Below are 23,240 nucleotides of genomic sequence, written 5' to 3'. Positions count from 1 at the left end.
GTAATTCTTCATTTCTTTTCTGAATATTTGCAGCTTGCGAGCTGGAAGTTGGGCAGAGCAGTGAAGTCTTTCGTAGACTTCCCAACTCTTCCTTAAGATTTAAAATTTTATAAATACCTAGAAAATGAAGACATCCATATTTTAAAAGCAAACATCTCCTTGGGCCCCAATTTTCTAGTAGGTATTGCGTGTTTTCTGCTTGGTTTGGCTGCAGGTCTGGTTACTTGCTGGAGTTTACAAATGCTGCATCTTTGTCTTTCTCTATGTTAGCTGGGGGTTCAGGCAATGGAAGCAGTTACTGGTAACTGAATGTGAACTGAGGCAGGCAACTCCAACATAACATCTGTTATGTTGTTTCTAATCCATTTCTTCCCCTTCTCCTTTTTTTTTTTGTTTTTTTAAACAGAGTTTGGAGCAATAAATACAGTCAACAGATTTAAAAGTGTGCACAAGGCTGATGAGAGGTTTTATACCCCATGTTGCTGAGACCAGCAATTCTGCACCATCTCCTCACGGAATGGACAGAAGAGATGAAGCTGGGACATCTAGGTATGTGACTTCCTGTGCAATCTGGTTCACCCCCCCACCCCCAGGTGCTCCGATATTCTGCATGTGGAGGTTGCCCTTTTACATTGAAAGGGGCTTCTCAGAGAAACCTCATTTGGTGGCCTTTACCCCAAGTGCAAGGTATTGTAAAGGGCACCAACTACTCACTATCTAGAATGGTACTGACTTGGTGGTGATTTTAAAGTGAAATTGTAAATCTGTGACTTGGCCAAAACACTCGTGTGGATTAAGAGAGGTGAAGGCAAGATTCCATTTACATCCTGAAGTAGCAAAGAACCCTGGCTCTCTAATTCGAAGCTTCCCAGGTGTGTTGTCCAGTCCCTGCCACTTAGTGATCTACTTATATGCTGATGCTGAGAACACGGGAAGAGGGATAAGTGGGGAAGTAGCTTTTAGGATGAACAGGATTTGTGTTCTAATTCCTGATTTGTCACTGGCTGGGTGAGCTTGGGCAAGTAACTTAACATCTCTCAGCCTCAGTTTCTTCAACTGTCAAACAAGGAATAATAGGTAACATTCATTTTTGTTTAGTGGGTGCCTAAAACCATGCTGAGCATCTTTGAGACATTCAATCAAAATCTAGGGAAGACACTATTATTGTACTCCTTTTAGAGATGAGGACGCTGAGACTTTAAATCACTCAGGTCATTTGCCTAATGTCACATCGATGGGTATAGCCAGGATTTGAACTTGAATCTCTTTGTGTCCACAGCCTTAGTCACTAGGCTGTAATAGTGGGTTAAATGATCGCCCTGACCCCTCTCGACTCCAAAGTCTTAGAATTTTATGATTTAACTCAAAAACGAAGAAGGGGAAGATAAAGAGAAGGCAAGTTCAGGTAGATGTCTTCTGCCCAGAGGATTGGCTGAGCAAGGTTAGCTTTTCTTGGTCTTTGATTCTTTCTCTCGGGAGACACAGGCGGTTGGATGGATGGGGAGATAGCAAGAGCCCAAGAGTAAGAAGGTTCTACTAACTGTCCAGACTTCACAGCAATGAGCACTACCCTCCCAGGCTCTACCTTCTCATGAGATCTTGGCAGTGGGTTCACTGTGGAGGGCAGGCACCCCATCAGTATGGGTTCTGAGGACCCACCGAGACTGGCACAGCTCCAAATAAGTGAAAGGTAACTCTTAGCCCATCCCCAATGCAAAAGAAGATGGTTTTACCTTGAAACTAATGATCAAAGAGTCTACACCTAATTTTGTCTTCATAGCTTTGTATTCTTTTTCTTAAAGAACTCCCCTATTCCTGCAAATTACATAGGCTTCAGGTATGGCAAAACTACTCTTGTTCTGACATATTTTTGTTCCTTAGAATGCAAGTAATTTAAATAATTGAAGTAGGGCTCCTTGGCTTTAAAAATATGGACTTGTTTTAAAGAAATGTTGAATTCAAGTCATTTTTCGAGACTCTTCAATAACTTCCGGAAATAAGGTTCAGAAAAATCACCCATTAGCTACGTAGTTTTTACCAAACTGTGGTAGGCACTACGGAAGGTTTTTGTACTCCTTAAAAAAATGACTCTAGCATTTTTCCATAAAATAGTTGATACCTATGAAGCTCTTATTTAGGGCTGATCTATAGTCAGTGAGTTTGTTGGTAATAGGATTAGTTAGGAGAATATAGCCTCAAGTACCAAATGTTATTCTTCAAAAGAAAACATTAAAATTAGCCCTTTTGTTTTTTATCTTTAAATTAGTGATTATTAACATAAGTTCCCAGATACAAGGCAAGGAGTTTTTCTTCAAAAGTTATCTTTGCCCACAAGAAAGGTTTTAACTTGTGCTTAAGTTTCTGTAAAGTCTCTCATAATTATTAGTGTTCTGTCTATTATTTTATTATGAAAAAACAAAGTCCACTTTAGAGAACACATGTGAACTTGAAAAAAATCTCAATCATTGTTAGTTTGGGGGGTAAAAAAGAGGCAAAACAGATTTAATCACAATACTAGGGTTGATAATCTCACATTTGGAAAGACTACTTATCTTTGTAAACGATTTAATGATCAATTTGAAAACTTTACAGAAATGTTTAAACTATGGATGATACAAATGTATATTGTTGAATTTATATATATATTTACATTAAATATATAAATATATTTTGAATTTTTAAAAAATAAATTATCCTAATACTAGGTGAAAGGATACTTGGATCTTGGCGTAAAATTTCCAAAGACAGCATTATATGCAGATGCCAAAGATGTATTTATCTAACACTCAGAAGGGAGTGGAAATTATGTGCTCTGGAAAACTTACAGATGACTTGAAATCATGAAGGCACTGAGATAAAACTGGGTAGATAAAACTATTCCTTGAATTGTGAAAAAGGTGATTTCTAAATTAACACATCTATCGCTTTAAATGTGCATAGGAAATGTACTTCCTAAATGTTACATATAGATACTTGACTATTTCACCTACATCCCTAAAAGTTTATATATTCTAATTGTTAAAAACAAATACATGAAAATCTTTTTTGGTCTTTTTGGTCTATCTTGTTGAAAAAAATGGCAATCACTTTATATTTGAACATATTCTCTTTATAATTAATAAAAATTTCTGTTAAAACACACCTATTTTCAGTTTGGACAGGTTAATTGATTTACATCATCATTAAATATATTTGAATTTTCTCCTAGGAATGACAAAGTTGTGAACTGCTTATACCAGAATCGTAATTCACCTTTTAGGTTAGTTTGCTTTCCCTGGGCAGGAGGTGGCTCCAATTATTTTGCCAAATGGGGCCAAGATATTCCTAATTCAATGGAAGGTATGTGAACTTTCATCACCATCTAAGTAATTTATAAGGTCAGGTGACATGCACATATAGGAATTTGAAGCACGATAAAGCTTTTCCTTACTGGTGAATAATTAATAGTAATAGGCATTCAAGAGTGCTCTTCAATAAGGTGATTTTTATATTTCTAGAGTAAGAAATTCTGTTACCTTCTGTTTCCTAATTAAACAAGTTATATCACTTGATATTGTCCAACAGGGCACTGAGACTCTGTTCACTTTTTTTATGTTCCTTTTGTCTCTGTGCTTCAGCTTACATTTATTGCCCTGTCTGTCCTAGGAACTTTCTTGTTGGTGGATTGTGAACTTGAATTTTTCTCACAGCAGCGTGAAACTGAATACCATTATTCTTTTAAGTATAATTTTCTGATTTTATTTTCTTAATCCCTTGATGTGTGAAGTTTAAGACTAAGTCAGATGCCTTGAGGGACAAAATGCTGCACCTCTTGTCTCTGTGGCGTCCAATTCCTAGCTGGCTCTGCAGCACTGTCTTCCAATGTTTATCTCTCTAGCTCTGTGGGAATGCAAATAGCTTGCTGGCCTCTTGCCCTCTTAAAAGTAGGCCTCAGCCTGCAGTCTAGAACTTGTGACCTCTACCAAGTAATTGACACATCTCCACAAGGGGAGTAAGGCTGGAGGAATCGCACTTCACTTCTCCAGGATTTTCCTCTCTCCAGGAATGTCCTCGTTGCCTCAGAAGCTCAATGATGGCTTCAAACAGATCATTCGTGTATGTATGTATGTATGTGTGTGTGTGTGTGTGTGTGTGTGTGTGTGTGTTTGTGTTTTATTCAGCTTATCTACCTGTTCAATGAGAGAGTTTTTCTGCTGTAAGATACTTTTTTAAAAAAAATTTTATTGGATTGTAGTTGACTTATTGTACAATGTTGTGTTAGTTTCAGGTGTACAGCAAAGTGAATCAGTTATACATATACATATATCTACTCTTTTTTTTTTTTTAGGACTCTTTTCCCATATAGGCCATTACAGAGTATTGAGTAGAGTTCCCTGTGCTATACAGCAGGTTCTTATTAGTTATCTATTTTATATATAGTAGTGTGTATATGTCAATCCCAATCTCCCAATTTATCCCTCTCCCCTCTCCCCCCTGGTAACCATAAGATTGTTTTCTACATCTGTAAATCTATTTTTGTTTTGTAAATAGGTTCATTTGTGCCATTTTTTTAGATTCCACATATAAGCGATATCATACGATATTTGTCTTTCTCTTTCTGATTTACTTCACTCAGTATGACAATCTCTAGGTCCATCCATGTTGCTGCAAAGGGCGTTATTTTGTTCTTTTTTATGGCTGAGTAATATTCTTTTTAAAAAAAATTTTATTGGCATATAGTTGATTTACAATGCTATGCAAGATACTTCTTAACAACCAGAACTGGAAAGCTGGTTTAATGGAGTAATCTAACAAACCATCGTGTATCAACTACTACCTGCCTTTTCAATATTACTATTTTGAAATATTTGCTTCAGATTTTATTTTTACTTTTGACAAAGATCTCCATTCATTTTTTTTTTTTTTAAACAGCTATTTAAAAAAATAGTTTTAGGTTTATGGAAAAGTTGCAAAGGTTGTTCTCATCTATCCCTCACCGCATTTCCTTAATTGTCAAAATCTTTCAACACACAGTTTCATGTCTTATTTTATTTCAGGGAAGTTTGCATGGACTATAATTTCAAATATTAGTTCTTTTCCAGTGTTTCAGTTTGTTTACCTTTCTTCAGAGTCTCCAATTATTCCTGTGTTGGAACTCTTTCTGCCTTTTATAATTATCACCTTCTTTGGGGATCTTTTCCTTCTTTCTTTGTTTTCTTATTCCTAGCTTTTTTATTTCTGTCCTCCGTATCCATTTAAATACTATGCATCTATTATCTCACAGATCACTTTCAGTCATTTTTGAAATAATTTTTGTCTTCTTATTCAATTTCTTTCCAGCATTCTGCCAGCTTTTTTTGCAATTGTTTGTCTATTTCTGTTCAGGATTTTAAATTTGTGAGTTACAGTGTTTTTTCATACCTGCAATTTCTCATTTGAATTTATGTTGGAGTGTTGTGTTGTTTGCTTTGTGAGTTTCTTTTTTAAATTTTTATTGGAATATACTTTTTCTTTTTTCTTTTTGGTTGCGTTGGGTTTTTGTTGCTGCGTGCGGGCTTTCTCTAGTTGGAGCGAGTGGGGGCTACTCTTTGTTGAGGTGTGCGGGCTTCTCTATGCAGTGGCTTCTTTTGTTGCAGAGCACAGGCTTTAGGTGCGCGGGCTTCAGTAGTTGTGATGCATGGGCTTAGCTGCTTCGCAGCATGTGGGATCTTCCTGGACCAGGGATTGAACCCGTGTCCCCTGCATTGGAAGGCGGATTCTTAACCACTGCGCCCCCAGGGAAGTCCCGCTTTGTGAGTTTTTTTAAAAGCATGTTCATTAGCTGAAAAAGTTTAATTCCTACTTTCTTTGTTCTGTGTGTTAGGTTTATTTCTGTTCATGATGAAGTGTGTTGGATTTTCCCGACACACAAAAACAGGTCGTTCTATTGGGGGGGAGCCCAAGGTGATTCATTGCTTACTCTGTTTATTAGTTCAAGAGTGCCCTCTTCTGTCGCTATAGTGAAGTGCAGTTTAAAAATAAACGACACTGTAGAGCTGCGGTTTCCACATTCTTCTGATTCTTTGATCCTACCTTGTATCTGTAGGGCTCTTATCTTCAGCTCCCTCCTTCTTTATTTTTGCCAGCAGGCCTCCAAGAGATGTTTCTCCCCTTTCCAAGATGCCTTTCTCACCCCTGGAAATGTTGCCCTTCCAAACACCACCCCTCTCTGCTCCCTCATGCTTTCCAAGCCCCTTTCTCTCCACTTTCCAGTCATCAGTACTCTGCCACGGAGGTCTCAAAACAATCCATTCATTGGAAGAAGAGAGCCCTGTTACTAATGTGTAAATATATTTTTTCAAATTATTGGAAGTAGTTTCATACAAGGTTTTAAATCAACAGCTGACAGTTTAATATAGACATTTCATGTGTTTTTCTAACTTTATATAAATGTACCATATTGTAAACATTCCTCTGAAACTTGTGTTTTTTATCCTCTGATTTTTTGAGATTCATCACGTGGATATGTGGATCTCTACTTCATTGATTTTTAACTAGTGTTTATTATTCCATTGTGACTAAAACACAACTTATGCATCTACTCTTCTCTTTACAGGTATTAAAGTCTTTTTCATTTTTTTGCTATTAGTAATAATTTCTATGAGCAGTCTCATATACAGTTGACCTTTAAACAATGCAGGGGTTAGGGACACTGACCCTCTGCACAGTCGAAAATCCACATATAACTAGTAGTTGGCCCTCTGTTTTCATGGTTCAGCATCTATGGATTCAACCAACCGTGTTTCCTGTAGTACCATAGTATTTACTACTGAAAAAAAATCTGCATATAAATGGACCCTCACAGTTCAAACTCTTGTTGTTCAAGGGGCAACTGTATGTGTTCTTGCATGCATGGGTAACAGAGTCTACATCTAGGGGTGGAATTTCTGGGTAGTGGAATAGGAGTGTCCCCAACCATAGGAGATATTGTCAAACTTTTCTCCAAAGGAACTGAAATGATTCACACTGCCAAAGCAGCACATGAAAATCCTCATTGCTCTATATCCTTGACAATATTGTTATTGCCAAGGTTTTTGATTTTTTGCCAATCTGTGCATGAAATTATTCTGATTTTGTTCTATTTTTTCCAGTTTTACTGAGATATAATTGACATGTAATACTGTATGAGTTTAAGCTGAACCATATAATTTGACATGTGTATATATCGTGAAATGATCACCACACTAAGTTTAGTTAACGTCCATCACCTCATATAGTTTCAACTTTTTTTCCTGTGATAACTTTTATCTTTCAAATATACAATACCGTTTTGTTAACTATAGTCACCATGCTGTACATTATATCCCTAGAACGTATTCATAGTAATCAAAATAGTATGCTATTGGCATAAAAACATACACATAGGCAAATGCAGTAGAACTGAAAGCCCAGATAAACCCCCAAATACACAGTCAACTAATATTTGACAAGAGTGATAAGAATACTCAGTGGAGAAAAGACAGTCTCTTCAATAAATGGTGCAGGGAAAGTTGGATATTCACAAGCAAAAGAATGAAACTAGACTCCTCTCACCACTTACAAAAATTAACTCAAAATGAATTAAAGACTTAAATGTAGGACATGAAATCATAAAACTCCTAGAAGGAAACAAAGAAAAAGCTCCTTGACCTTAATCTTGGTGATGATTTTTCAGATATGACACCTAAAGCACAAACGCAAAAGTAAAATAAACAAGTGGGATGACTCCAAACTAAAAAGCTCTGCACAGCAAAAGAATCAACAAAATGAAAAGGCAACCTACCAAATGGGAGAAAATATTTGTAAATCACACATCTAAGAAGGGGTTAATACCTAAAATATATAAGGAACTTATACAACTCAATACCAAAAAAACAAACAATCTGATTTTAAAATTGAATAGACAGAGGAATTGAATAGACGTTTTCCCAAAGACAACTTACAAATGGCCAACAAGTACATGAAAAGGTGCTCAACATCATTAATCATCAGGGAAATCCAAATCAAAACCCAAAGGTATCACCTCACACCTGTTAAAATGACTATTACCAAAATGACAAGAGATAACAAGTGGTTGATGAGGGTGTGGAGAAAAGGGAACCCTCGTGCACTGTTGGTGGGAATGTAAATTGGGGAAGCCACTATGGCAAACAGTATGGAGGTTCCTCAAAAAATAAAAAATCGAACTACCATAGGATCCAGCAATCCCACTTCTGGGCATATATCCAAATGAAACAAAATTGGTATCTCAAAGAGATATCTACACGCCTCATGTTCATTACAGCATTACCAAGACATGGAAACAATCTACGTATCCATCTACAGATGAATGATATAGGAAAGGTGATATCTAGATAGATAGAGAGATAATGGAATATTATTCAGCCATAAAAAGGGAAATCCTGCCATTTGCAACATCATAGATAGACCGTGAGGGCATTATGCTAAGTGAAATGAGTCAGACAGAGAAAGACGAATACTGTATAATATCACTTACATGCAGAATCTTAAAAAACAAATTCAGAGAACAGAAGTGGGTAGGGGAAATGGGTGAAGGTGGTCAAAAGGTAAAACCTCCAGTTATAAAGAAATTACTCTGATTTTAAATGGAATAACCCTCTCTACAGATGAGACTGGGCATTTTCATATATGTATTGCTATTTATGTTTTCTTTCCTATGAGTTTCTTATTAGTATCTTACTCCCACTTTTCCATTTGAATCTCTTTTTTTATTGACATGTAGAAATTCTTTACATATTCTTGACCCTAATTTATTTTAGGTTTGGTTGGTTAAAATGTCTTTCCCGGTCTGTGCCACCTCTTTATGTGTTGTCTTTTGATTCACGGAAGTTTTAAAATTTAATATAGTCAAGTTTATCACTCTTAAAGTTTGTACTTTTTATAGCTTACTTTTAAAAGCATATCCTGACCCTCAGTAACAAAGTTATTTGCTGATGTTTTCTTCTATCAATTCTTAAGTGTTTTGTCATATTTAAGTTAGAATTGACTTTTATATATGACGTAAGAGCTTGGTATTTAATTTTATTTTTTCCACATGAATAACCAGTTGACTTGGTTATTCAGAGATCTACAGTTTCCCCCACTGATTTTAAATTCAACACAGTTATAAACTGAGTTTTCACATACATGTGGTCTACTTCTAAGCTCTCTATTCTGTTCCATTGGTCTATCTGCCTTTCTCAAAAATGTAAGGCACTCCAATGCCTTGTCCCTCTTGGCCACCCTTTAAACCTGTTATTTTATTTTCCTGATACAAGCAATAAACAGCCATTCTGTTAGCACAGGCTCATGACTGGAATTTTCACTCCCCTCTTATTTTTTTTTCTTCTAGGTATTCCATTTACCTTATTGTGAGCCAAACTCTGCACACATGTGATTCATCTAGTATTTCTAAATGTTTTATAGCTGGAGAATATTTTTCAGATATTTAGTCTGCTGTAGTTTGTGCTCTTTTTAGTCAGCAAATTCCAAAACTTTTCTCTCCTTACGTTGACCATTACTATTCATGTCTTTGAAACTGTTCCCATCATATTAACATAAGCTCTTTCACAGTATCACAGCATTCCTCTCGCTGTCTGTATGTATTGACTGTCTTCCCCAATCTCCAGGGCATGCCATAAGGCTTGCTGGGAGAGAAAGTCGGCTTGAAGATCCTTTTCCAAGTGACATCTACCAGATGGCTGATGAAATTGCCTGTGCTCTGCTGCCGGTCCTTCAGCGTGAAAATTTTGCATTTTTTGGCCACAGGTATTTAACCTCTGTTTTGAGAGACATTTGGGGGCATTTCTTCCATCACAAATCTATGGTTAATGTTGTTCTTTGTGTCTTGTGGGACGCATGCCTTTGTTTTGGTTACACTACTTCACCACTGCTTGAAAGAACGATTGATTCAATATGGTTTATAGCTGTTCTCAAATGAGAAAGTCAGACCAAAAGAAGCCCTGCAGTAGGGACCAAAAAGATAGAAATGCCAGGTGGTGAGATTAACTGAAATCTTTTTTTCAGGAGTGTGTAAACCCTAGGCTCCTCTTGGTATCTTCTCTTTTGAAAACAGTCCCAGCATATTGGGTAATTTTAACCAGCCACAGCTCTTACAAATGGCCTGTCTGTGTAGTCTTCTTACCTTTTTTCCTTTTAGGCAAAAAAAAAAAAAAAAATCAAGACTTGTAAAATCAAGACTCTAGGCAGCAACTTATATTCCATTTATTTTTAAAATTTAAAAAGGATATAAATAGTATATGTTTCTTAAGCTAAGTTATAGAATTTTAAGGTTAGGTCATGAATTCTGGAGTTCTGTCTGCCTCCTACTCAGTTCGAACTTGGGCAACTTCCTTAGGCTTCTAAATTAAGTTTCCTTCTCTGTAAAGCTGGAATAATAATGGTTCCCATTTGTGAGGATTAAAGGGATAATAATCATAAATTACTTGGTATTATGGTAAGGACTCAATAATTTTGGCTACTATATTATACATATTGGATTGGCCAAAACTTGCCTTCAGTTTTTAAGTTAAAATAAAAGACACATTTTTCATTTTCACCAAGAACTTTATTGAACAACATATTCACCCTTTTGTTCCACTACCTTCTACCATTTTTCAGGCAAATTCATAATTCCATCTTCCTAAAACTTTTTATCTTTTTGAGCAAAGAACTGTTCCAGGTGCCTTTTACAGTCTTCCAGGGAATTGACATTTTTTCCATTAAGAGAATTTTGTAAAGACCTAAATAATGGCAGTCTGAAGGTGCAATGTCTGGTGAATACGGCAGATGAATCAGAACTTCCCAGCCAAGCTCTAACAGTTTTTGCCTGGTCATCAAAGAAACTTGTGGTCTTGCGTTATCCTTATGGAAGATTATACGTTTTCTGCTAACTAATTCTGGACACTTTTTGTTGAGGGCTGCTTTCAGTTGATCTAATTGGGAGCAGTACTTGTTGGAATTAATGTTTGGTTTTCCGGAAGGAGCTCATAATAGAGGACTCCTTTCCAATCCCACCATATACACAACATCACCTTCTTTGGATGAAGACCGGCCTTTGGTGTGGTTGTTGGTGGTTCATTTCACTTGCCCCACGATCTCTTCTGCTCCACATTGTTGTACAGTAACCACTTTTCATCGCTCGTCACAATTTGTTTTAAAAACGGAACGTTTTCATTACGTTTAAGTAGAGAATCGCATGCGGAAATATGGTCAAGAAGATTTTTTTCGCTTAACTTCTGTGGAACCCAAACATCAAAGTGATTCACATAACTAAGCTGGTGCAAATGATTTTCAACGCTTGATTTGGGTATTTTTGAGTATGTCGGCTATCTTCCACGTGGTATAACGTTGACTGTTCTCAGTTATTGTTTCGATTTGATCGCTGTTAACTTCAACTGGTCTACCTGACTGTGGAGCATCGTCCAGCGAGAAATCTCCAGCATGAAACCACTTTTGACACGTTCGATCAGTCACAGCACCTTCTTCATACACTGCACAAATCTTTTTGGGCATTTCAGTTGAGCTTTTACCTTTCTTGAAATAATAAAGCATAAAATGCCGAAAATGTTGCTTTTTTCTTCCATCTTCAATATTAAAATGGCTACACAAAAATTCACCAATTTTGATGTCTTTTTTAAATGCACACTGATATGACAGTCATGATATGTCACATGCAATCTAACAAGATTGTTTTTAATGAAGTTAAAGACAACAAAGTGCTGCTAGAGCCATCTTATGGAAAAAAATGAACAAACTTATTGGCTAACCCAATATTTATAGATATGCTCAAGCAAAAAATGAAAAATAAAAAGTATCCAGTATCCTAGATAATCCTTCAGAATTGTGATGTGGCTTCATAGTATCTTTGCATGATGAGATCCTATTTTATATTTTTTCCTGATTTTTTTCCCCACTTACTATTGCTGTGGAGATCTTTTACTGCTGTAAGATTACATTGCTTCATGACTTTATCAATCCCCTTGTGTGGAGAGAAAAGTGTTTTCTGTTATGAAAACACTTCAATGAACACTTTTGTAGAAAATTTAGTATACACCTCTTATAAATTTCTTAAGGACATATCTCCAGAATTTAGGTTAATGATATGACATTGATAAAGCTCTTGATATATATTTCCAAATTACCTGCAATTTACACTCCATCAGCAGTGAACATGGGACTGAGTTTCCCTTTCTTCATCCTCCAAAGATATTTACAAAAAATTATCTCTGGCAGTATTGTCTACAAAATATAACTACATAATGTCCACAGCAGTCCATAAACTTTTTGGTCCCAGCACTACTTTAATACTTCTAAAAAGCATTGAGGACCTCAATGAGGTTTTATGTGTGATTTATCAGTCAATATTTACCATATTAGAAATTAAAACTATGAAACTTTAAAAACACTTGGGACTTCCCTGGTGGCGCAGTGGTTAAGAATCCGCCTGCCAATGCAGGGGACACAGGTTCAAGCCCTTGTCCAGGAAGATCCCACATGCCACGGAGCAACTAAGTCCGTGCACCACAACTACTGAGCCTGCGCTCTAGAGCCCACGAGCCACAACTACTGAGCCCGCGTGCCACAACTACTGAAGCCCACGCGCCCCAACTACTGAGCCCACGTGCCACAACTACGAAGCCTGCGTGCCTAGAGCCTGTGCTCTGCAACAAGAGAAGCCACCGCAATGAGAAGCCCGTGCACCGCAACAAAGAGTAGCTCCCACTCGCCGCAACTAGAGAAAGCCCGCACGCAGCAACGAAGACCCAACACAGCCAATAAATAAATAAATAAATAAATAAATTTATAAAAATACTTGACTTAACATTAATAAATCCCTTATATGCTGACATAAAGAATATATATTTTATGTAAAAGAATATATTTTTCCAAAAAACATAGTGAGAAGAGTAGCACCGTTTTACACTTTGGCATATGTTTAATGTCTGGCTTATTAGAAGGCAGCTAGATTCTCCCTTCTGCTTCTGCATTCCAACTGCGGCAATACCCCATGTCACACTTGTGGTACGGAAAACTCAACTATGCTCTCATGAAAAAATGAGAGTTTTAAAGGCAAACGATATTTTGGTATTATCCTAAAATAGTTTTAACCTCATAGGCCACCGGATAAAACCTCACAGACCACGTGAGAACGTCTCAGGAATTCCTGGGAGTCCCCAGACTGTACTTTGAGAACTGCTGATAAATATTATTAAAGACATAGTGATATATATATCTTTCATAGAGAAAAGGAAATTTAAATTAATTTCAAGACATTGTGGAAATCAGTACCAGATCTTAGTTTGAATTACCTAGGATGTCTTGAAACACTTCTCATGCTGCTATAAATCATTGAAAATATACCTTTTACAAATAAGTTAGTTATTACTCAACTAATGTATGCTCTTCTTTGGACTATTTCATGACCATTGCTGTGCATATGATGCTTGTTCTTGTGGAGTCCCGATGGATTATCATGAGTTTTGTTGAACAGTTATTATCATGTTTTTCTTCCCAAATGTAGTATCGGATCTTATGTTACTTTTATGACTGTGCTACATCTAAAAGAAAAATATAAGCTAGAACCGGTGCATTTATTTGTGTCAGGTATAAGTGCTCCTCATGTAAGTAATTTTCGTTTTCCTTAGGGAGGGTGGTGGAAAGGAGGGAAATGGGGGGGAAAAATCAAGTTGTTATTTTCCTATCTGGTGAATTTTGATCCAGCATAATGAAGGATTAATGAACGATACTATTGGTTAATGAAACACCCACAAATCTCTTTCAGTATATTCTCTCCTTTCCTCTGAAATGCACTTTAACTGTTTCTGGTCAGTGCCTGCACTGGCCCTAGCATCTCCAAGCTAATATTGACTCTAAGTGTATTTTCTTTCATTCTGAGGCAGATGAGAACTTAACTTTCAGCAAACTAGCTGGATCAGAGAATTCTTGAAATCACCAAAAGGGAGAGTGGGATAGCTTTTGGTGTCTGAACAGGTGTGTTACATGAAACATCAGACTAATGTTGTTAACGTTTTAAGTCAAAGGCCAGACTTTGTTTTTCCGAAGATCTGTCAGAAGAACAAATTACCTGTCTCCTAAAGGATCTGGTAGGCATCCCTGCGGATTTTGTTGATGACAAGGCATTTTTACAACAATTTCCCAAACTGGTGACAGATAGTTGCATTGTTAGTAATTACATGTAAGTAATCGAGACAAGTTTTTTTCTGATATATAATTATCTATGGAAGATGCAGGTTGGAGGTTCTCTGGGGCTGCTTATCCAGGAAGGCAGTTTGACTTCCTTCCCTTTGAGGCCCACCTGTAATATTTTTGCTGCCTTAGAATGGAGCTGGGCCTGGAAATTACATCAATTAAGGATGAACAGAGCATCTTTTTCTTCAAAAAAATATGGTTCAACATGTATGTTTTATCACATAACAAATATTTGTTGAATAAATTACTAACGCCAAAGGATTCTCATCTTAGGGGGTCAGCAGAAGGGGATCCCTACTTATTAAGTGTGGAGGTGATCCAGGACAGGAGAGTGGTTTGCTTTTTTGGGAATTTTGTTCCAGAACTCATTTGGCTCCATGGCACATGACCATTCCTCTGTCTCCTGAGATGTCTCATTGACACTTGATTCTTCTAACAGGACTGACGTCCTAACATTCCAGATGCTGGCCCCAATAATCGGAACCTACAAATGGTTCTTCCTATTCTAACTTCCCCACAGCAGGCCCTATGGGGCCAGCATGCGGCCCTTAGTCACCATTATCTACTGCCATGCATTTCTTCTATTTTGTCTGGGCTTTGTCTCCTCTGTGGAGGAGTGAGATCCTTGGGCCTGTGTTTATTTCCACCAAAAAGCCTGGAACTGGGCCTAGGGCCACCTTGGGCACTGCCTGTGACTAGAAGTTTACACAAATAGCTCTAAAAAAAAAAAAAAAGTCGAGCAGATTTGAAGCACCCCAATGCCCACCTCTACTCTATCACTAGGTCCACCATCCGTCTCCCAGCTGCCCCAAGTCTGACCATCTCTCTCCACTTCTACCCCATCTAAGCAAATGTGGTCCTCACAGGGCTGAGCTGTGTTCCTGGCTTAGCACAGAGTCAGAATCCAAGAAACACCAGTCCGGCCACGGACCCGTGACCGTGGCAGAAGCCCAGAAATCAGAAGGGGCTGGCCAGGGTCTTGTGGGATCCTCTTGTTAAGATGCTACTGAGCTTTTTTAATCCAAGGATGGTCTCCCAACAACTGCATCCCTCACAGCAGCCTGAGTGGAATTACCAATGTGAGAAGAGGCCTGCTCTTATACATATGCTGCACCAGAATGAATAGCACCGCCCAGCTCACGATACTGACCAGAGACCTGATGTATCCCCAGGTGAGAAGCGCTATTAACAGCAGTCCAACCATACAGCTGAACAGCTGAGCCACCACCTAAAGACCAATAAAGCCAGTGAGGCCCGAGGCTACGTAGAAAGCCACAATGCCTGTGAAGACCACTGCATTCAGAAGGTGCTGCAGACCTTCTTGCTACCATTGTGCCTGCAGAAGTTCTCATAGAGCTCTTTGATGTACTCCGCCAGCTCCTGCTGGTAACAAGGGCAAAATCCAAATCACTGTGGACATTCACTGAAATAATAACGTAGGCAAAAGCTGCTTTTTAATAATTAAGCCTTGCACAAACACGCCGTCTGCAGAGTCTGCTTCCCAGGATCCAAACCCTTGGCTTAGTAGCTGTGAGACTCACAGCCAGGGTCTCATCTGATGAGAGTAACTCTCTCCAGGTGTGGTGGTGAGGATTAAATGAGATCATGTTTAGGAGACAGCATGGCACGTAACAAACCTCATGCAATTTTAAAAACCAAACACAGCAAAACAATTCACTACTAAAGGCTCTTGTGACTCTGTCGAATTAACATTTGTTAAGAAGAACCCTGGGGGTTGGAAAGGGAGCAGAGGTTCAATAACAGACCCCAAGAGAAACTGAAATAGAGACGTTCACAACTCACAGGTCCTGGAGGATGTCCACGGCACAACTGGAGGTGCCACACAGGGAGGTCAAGGCGGGCTACAGGCAGAGAGGTGGCAGGACCTGAAGGACATGCCCTTATTACGGGGTGCTTTATGCATGGGTGGAGGGCTTTGGGGTTCCCGGGCTATAGGCCAAACTGGTCAATTCAAACCCCAAAGAACAGGTTTTGGTAAACTTCACGGGAGAGTTATCTAAGAGGCACACGAGGGAAGGCTCTGGGAGGCCAGAAAAAACCTATCACAAAAGCTGTTGGGAGGGTCCTATCAGGAACTCACTCTTTTTTTTTTTTTTTTTTTTCTGCCAAGCTGCACGGCTTGTGGGATCTTAGTTCCCCAACCAGGGATCGAACTCGGGCCCCCGGCACTGAGAGCGCAGAGTCCTAACCACTGGACCGCCAGGCAATTCCCAGGAACTCACCCTTATTTGTGACTCTACATTTGCTCTCAGGAAGGGCTAGTGTCAGTGCAATGCTCCCACAGGCCACCTGGCCACACAGTGTGGATGCCAAGGCAGCGGTACTATAAAGTAGTTCTGCTAAACTCTCAGGAGCTCTCAAAAGAAACCTCCCCCAAACCAAAAATAAGAGAAATCGCCCACAGGGATATTCCACTCATAGAATAAAAAAACAACAACAAAAACTCTGTAACATTCTCACCCTCTCCCCAGAGAATCAGATCACAGTAGCTACTCACAGCTCTTCGCTTCCTGTGTCCCCAAATCCCGCACGTTCTCCCCAAGCCTGCTCAGCGCATTCTTCTTTCGCTCCTGCCACTTCCCCTTGCTCAGTCTGTTCTCCTCTCCCCGCCTCTCTGTAGCTCTCAGGTTTTTCCAATAGAAATGAAATCAGGCCTGAGAACGTCTCTCAGCTCTTTCCCATCACCCAACCCCAAGGCTCAGAGCCTGGTGGCCAAAATGAAAATCTGTGACAGGTGGGAAAGCTTCGTCAGCTCCCACCTCACTTAAGCTGTCCTCCTGCCCTACCTGGCCTCATGTGCTGTTCTCTTCTCCGTCTGGGACCCTGACTACACCACATGTCAGGCTGTCTGATATTGTCCCAGGGCTCTCAGATGTTCTGTCTCTTTTGTTAACATTTTTTCCTTTTCGTTTCAGTTTGGATAATTTCTATTAACCATCTTCAGGTTCACTGATTCTTTCCTCAGCTGTGTCAGGTCTCCTGATGAGCTTGACAAAGGAATGCCTCATTGCTGTTGCTGCTTCTTTCTAGAATTTCTTTTGGGCTCTCACAGTCTTCACCTCTCTAATGAACTTACCCGTTTGTTCATGCATGCCTACCTTTTCCATGAAATGCTTTGACATCTCAATCATAGGTCGTGTAAAGCCCGTGTCTGATAGTTCTAACATCTGAGTCTTATCTGAGTCTGATTCTTTGGATTCAGGATTCTTTGGATTCTCTGGATTCTTTGTCAAGAGCTTTGGCTCTTGACAATGGAGTTATTTGTTGCCTTCTTGTGTGTCTGATTTTTTTGGATTGAAAGCTAGATATCATGCACGAAACTGACATAAATATTTTTTACACTTGGATTTGAGCACATCCCCTCTTTGTCAGGCCATTCATGTGGGGGGTTGGGTCAGTCCAGACTGGAGAAGAGCTGTGTTTGGATTTTGTTGTTACTATGGTTACCCCAGGACAACGCTGCTCCCAAGTTACTGTGTGTGTACTGTGGAGTCTGGGCTGCTGGAGAATTTTTCTCAATTTTTCTGTCTTCTCTATGCCTCATAGAACAGTCTCTCCCCAGGCTCGCACCACTGACAGCTGTTGCTTGGTACCCTATGTGTGATGCTAGCCTCTGTGGTAACGTGGGGAGTTCTTGGACATCCTAGCCAGTCTTGAGCTTCAATCTTAGGCAGGTCCTCTGTACCTGGGCCTTGTGGGTGGGTCTTGTGGGTATTGGGGGGAAGTTTCCAGTCCCTCCCCAGGAGTAGAAGACTTTTTCTTGGTTTTTGTATAGAACTGTGGCCCCGGGGACTTCCTGGCGGTCCAGTGGTTAAGACTCCGTGCTTTCAATGCGAGGGGCGCAGGTTCGATCCCTGGTCGGGGAACTAAGATCCCACATGCCACACGGCATGCCCGGAAAAAAAAAAAAAAAAAAAAGAGAGCGAAAAGAAAAAAAAGTAAATGGAGCAAGAGAGAACTTCTATGGGAAACTGGTATTTAAAGGGAATTAGATGTGTAGTTGTGTTTCTCAAGCATAACCAATAAAAATGACTCATGATCTGTCACATTTAAAAAAAAAAAAAGAATTGTGGCCCCAAGACGCTTTCCCACTCCTTCCCCAAGCGTAGAGGGTTAATGCTTCTATCCCCGACATCTGTGGGTCTCCTCCTGCGCCTGGGGCTGGAAGTGGTTGATGCCCCAACTCCAGCAGCTGAGGCCTGCTTAGCAGGAGGGGAGGACTCGGGCAGGGGGCAGGGTTAGTGCCCATCTCATGGTCACATCCACTTTCCTGCTGCCCACCTGCCCCGCCGAGAAGGCTCCTTCTGGCCTCTCGCCTTGTTCCCAGTCTTTCTCGTGAAACGCCTAGTGGGGGCCAACGGACGGGAGCCTGTGAGTCGGTGTGAACTGCATCTGACACACCACCCCACGCTTGGTCTCCAGCCCTTGCACATTTTAGCGGATTTCTTCTTGCCCACATGGACAGCAGGCACCCCTTCCTCCCAGGCTTTGCCCACGTGAGCCAGTCCGCATGTCCCGCCTCTGCTTAGGGGGGCCTGACCTTCCCCGGAGTTCGGTTTCTAGTTTGCCTTGCAAGCTCAGCTCTCTGATGAGCTCAAGAGAAGTTACGGTTTTGCAGTCTGTTGGGCTTTTGTTCCTCGTTAGGCCAGGAGTGGTGCTCCTAGTTTTCTACCTTCTGGGCAGAAGTGGGAATTCTTGCCTGGACTACTGAAACAACCCTTTGCCCCTTTCGGTCCCACATTATAATGTGCTCCTCACATTATACCCAGAGGGATAACAGTCAAGTTTGGTCATGAGTTGCCTTGCCTTACATCCTCTTGGGGGCTTCCTGGCTGTCTTATGATGACCAAAGCCCTTCGTGAGGCCTACGCTTGGCCCTTGCTTGCTTCTTCTACCTCAGTTTGTCCCGATTCCCCATTCGCTCTTGGAACAATAGCCATTGGTTTCTGCTCATCTGTTCCCTCTTCCCCTGCTGCCTCTCTCCCCTTTGCCAAGTTTTTCCTGTTTATTCAGATCTCAGGTCCAACTCCATTTCCCAGGGAGTCCCTGCTTGATGCCTCCCTACCCCCACCTGTCAGGTGTTCACAGATGACCCTGAACTTGGTGACACATCTCTCCAGTCGTCCGATGATTTAATTAATGTCTGTCTCCCCAGCCAGTCTCTAAACTGCAGGAGGAAAGGGACCGTGCTTATTTATTCAAGTGTCCCTAGGGGCTAACACAGCACCCAGCACCGAGCTCGGTCAATGTTTCCTGCTGTTGTGATTAAACTGAGAATTGGTGGAACCAACTCAGGGGCCCTGCTTCCATAAACCTGCTTCTGTTCTGTACACAGCAACCCTCTGCCAGACGATGGAAGGCTGGGGAATAGAGAGGTGGTCATTTGGGGGGAATGACACTTAAAGATACTATATAACCAGCCTCATCCTGAGCTGGACTGGGTGCCCAGGTGCCATCCTGCTGCCACTGGCATTGTTCTAGAAGCCAGATGATCTTGGAAAATAGCCTGAACCACAGTGACTCTCAGGTGCTGACAGGTAGAAGAATCATAGATAAAAAAATGTTTGTAGGGCTTCCCTGGTGGCGCAGTGGTTGAGAATCCGCCTGCCAATGCAGGGGACACGGGTTCGAGCCCTGGTCTGGGAAGATCCCACATGCCGCGGAGCAACTAGGCCCGTGAGCCACAACTACTGAGCCTGCGCGTCTGGAGCCTGTGCTCCGCAATGAGAGGCCGCGATAGTGAGAGGCCGCGATAGTGAGAGGCCCGTGCACCACAATGAAGAGTGGTCCTCGCTTGCCGCAACTAGAGAAAGCCCTCGCACAGAAACGAAGACCCAACACAGCCATAAATAAATAAATAAATTTAAAATAAATAAATAAATAAAAAATAAATAAAAGCAAAGTCTTAAAAAAAACCAAAAGTTTGTATTGCTGTAAATAACAAAAGGGAAAGAAGTGAGGACACGCCATGTTTGATTTTAATGAAGCTATTAGGGCTTCCCTGGTGGCGCAGTGGTTAAGAATCTGCCTGCCAATGCAGGGGACACGGGTTCGAGCCCTGGTCCGGGAAGATCCCACATGCCGTGGAGCAACTAAGCCTCTGCACCACAACTACTGAGCTCTCATGCCATAACTACTGAAGACCACGTGCCTAGAGCCCGTGATCCACAACAAGAGAAGTCACCGCAATGAGAAGCCCACGCACCGCAACAAAGACCCAACGCAACCAAAAATATAAATAAATAAATTTTTTAAAAAATAAATAAATAAATGAAGTTATTAATAGGAAAAGATTCTGGGGGTGTCTATTGTGAAAAGTTACCACCCGGCTCTTCTATGTTTGCAGCTTTGATACACCCTCTGAGGCTGTTCTTTCTTGTGAGTTAACATGACTCAACATGCTTTACTGGATCTGAAGATATACCAGCAGATTTGGAAGGTGAAATTATTTTGATGGTTTGAGGTATTTTATTGAGATATCTGATGATTTTTCAGCTAATGTCAACTAGCGGTTACATGGAGTAGAAAATTGGCCCAAGTTTTATTTAGTGTAAATGGAGAGATGTTGTGTGAAATGAGAGAAGGCAGGTAATACCGCTGTATACCGATAGGTCTCTGAGAAATTAAAAATACAGGAAATACGGAACCTGAGACCTTGGAAGTAACTCTACCACTGGTGTCAGCTCTTAGAAAAGTAACACCTGGAAGTAAATCTTCTGTTGTTGGCGGTGTCAGTTGTTATTGAATATAATTCTGTTTCTTTTTAGCCTGGGAAGATGTAACCAGTGGAAGTTTTGATATTCGTGTGCTTCCAGGACGCCACTTTTATCTTTTGGAACCTTCCAACGAGATCTTCATCAAGAATTACATAACCAAGTCTCTAGAAGTATCAATGCTTCACTGTTCTTGGATATTTTCCCTCTAGGTCTTAAAATAATCCAAGTGATTATCTGATAATCCTCTTCAGTTTTCAGAGTAGCTTATAAGTTTGATTCAGAGATTGGAAAGTGATACATTTGCTACTGTCAGGGTGACTTGTTATCTACAAATGTATTTCCCCACAGAGCATTTAAGCATCTGGGGGATGAAAGACAAACCAGTCGAGAATACTTCTGAGAGGGTCTTTCTTCTTCATGTTAGAGTCTCATTTGAGTCTCATCTGTGGAAGGTTTGTCAATGAAGTTCCTGCTTGGTCGATGATCCATTTCTTCCCCTCAGTTATTTTGACAGTGAAAATGATAGACAGGGGAAGTGCTTGAAATGAAATGATTGTTTCATTAACACACTGTGGCTCAAAGCCTGATCTCATCTTTTGAAATATAGGGTCGTCCCATTCAATGAGGAAAAGCAGCCTACTGCTTTGTTAAAATAAGACAGTCCCGACTAATCATTGCTGCCTGTCCTGGCAAGTCCTCGGAATGCCCATAGCCCTGGTTCTCGTCTAAGGGGTTCCTCCGACCTGGACTGCCTGTTGTCTCTGTGTGGCCCCGCTGCTGCTCTGGCGGTGACCGACGGGGACCCAGGGCGAGCCTACCACGGACAGCCCTGGGCGTACAGAGGGTCAAGCACACCCAACAGGCTGCCTCAGATGTAGGGAGAAAGCGCAACAGTTGAAAACAGACAGGAATAAAAAGGGAAATAGGGAAAACTATCTGAGACGGAGCAATAGCAGAACACTACAGATAGGATTCACAGGGAATGAAGAGGCACCATATACCCGGAGCTGCGTGGATCCTGCGATCTCTAGCAATTCCCAAACTGTGTTTGTCTCTTGGAATCCCGGCTGTTCAATCGGTATCTTGATTTGTTATCTCCCACTGATCTTCACAATAAACCCCCCTACTTCATGCAACCGATGACTCTTCCTTATGGCTTAAACTGCTTGACACAGCATTATACAATAAAATGTCACCTTTTAAAGCATAGATATGTTTAGGATCACATAATATGGGTTCATGTTTTTGTTATGGTTTAAAAATAGTATAGAGAGAGTCTCAGTACATAAGATTAGAGTGCACACAGGAGGTATTTTTTAGAATGTATCATTCCTTTTTAACCAAGTGCAAATAATATAAATTTCATTATGGGGGGAGTTTTGGGTTTTGAGTTAGAATTCATGTAATAAATTTGAGCTAAAAATAACCTCAAGCGAGATTACTACAAGCAACTATATGCCAATAAAATGGACAAACTAGAAGAAATGGACAAATTCTTAGAAATGTACAACCTTCCGAGACTGAATCAGGAAGAAATAGAAAATATGAACAGACCAATCACAAGCACTGAAATTGAAACTGTGATTTAAAATCTTCCAACAAACAAAAGCCCAGGACCAGATGGCTTCACAGGCAAATTCCATCAAACATTTAGAGAAGAGCTAACACCTATCCTTCTCAAACTCTTCCAAAATATAGCAGAGGGAGGAACACTCCCAAACTCATTCTATAAGGCCATCATCACCCTGATACCAAAACCAGACAAAGATGTCACAAAGAAAGAAAACTGCAGGCCAATATCACTGATGAACATAGATGCAAAAATCCTCAACAAAATACTAGCAAACAGAATCCAACAGCACATTAAAAGGATCATGCACCATGATCAAGTGGGGTTTATCCCAGGAATGCAAGGATTCTTCAATATACGCAAATCAATCAGTCTGATACACCATATTAACAAATTGAAGGAGAAAAACCATATGATCATCTCAATAGATGCAGAGAAAGCTTTTGACAAAATTCAACACCCATTTATGATAAAAACCCTCCAGAAAGTAGGCATAGAGGGAACTTACCTCAACATAATAAAGGCCATATATGACAAACCCACAGCCAACATCGTCCTCAATGGTGAAAAACTGAAACCATTTCCACTAAGATCAGGAACAAGACAAGGTTGCCCACTCTCATGACTATTATTCAACATAGTTTTGGAAGTTTTAGCCACAGCAGTCAGAGAAGAAAAAGAAATAAAAGGAATCCAAATCAGAAAAGAAGAAGTAAAGCTGTCAC

General features: G+C 40.3%; 1 protein-coding gene across 1 annotated transcript; it reads left to right on the top strand.

Annotated features, from left to right (window-relative positions):
* Positions 1 to 3,206: 3,206 nt before the first annotated feature.
* OLAH (oleoyl-ACP hydrolase) lies at positions 3,207 to 22,081 on the top strand (the record flags this gene model as incomplete). The annotated part of the gene is given in 7 exon segments (XM_059915921.1): positions 3,207 to 3,339; positions 9,627 to 9,765; positions 13,520 to 13,632; positions 14,062 to 14,194; positions 20,576 to 20,624; positions 20,626 to 20,668; positions 20,997 to 22,081. Coding segments are annotated over 7 exon segments (768 nt in total), but the record flags the coding sequence as incomplete, so codon positions are not given.
* Between the last annotated feature and the right edge of the window lie 1,159 nt (positions 22,082 to 23,240).

Source organism: Balaenoptera ricei, chromosome 2 (genome assembly GCF_028023285.1).
Source record: "Balaenoptera ricei isolate mBalRic1 chromosome 2, mBalRic1.hap2, whole genome shotgun sequence".
Taxonomy (NCBI): domain Eukaryota; kingdom Metazoa; phylum Chordata; class Mammalia; order Artiodactyla; family Balaenopteridae; genus Balaenoptera; species Balaenoptera ricei.
The sequence above is the reverse complement of the archived record's forward strand: the minus strand, read 5'-3'. Positions and strand labels throughout refer to the sequence as shown.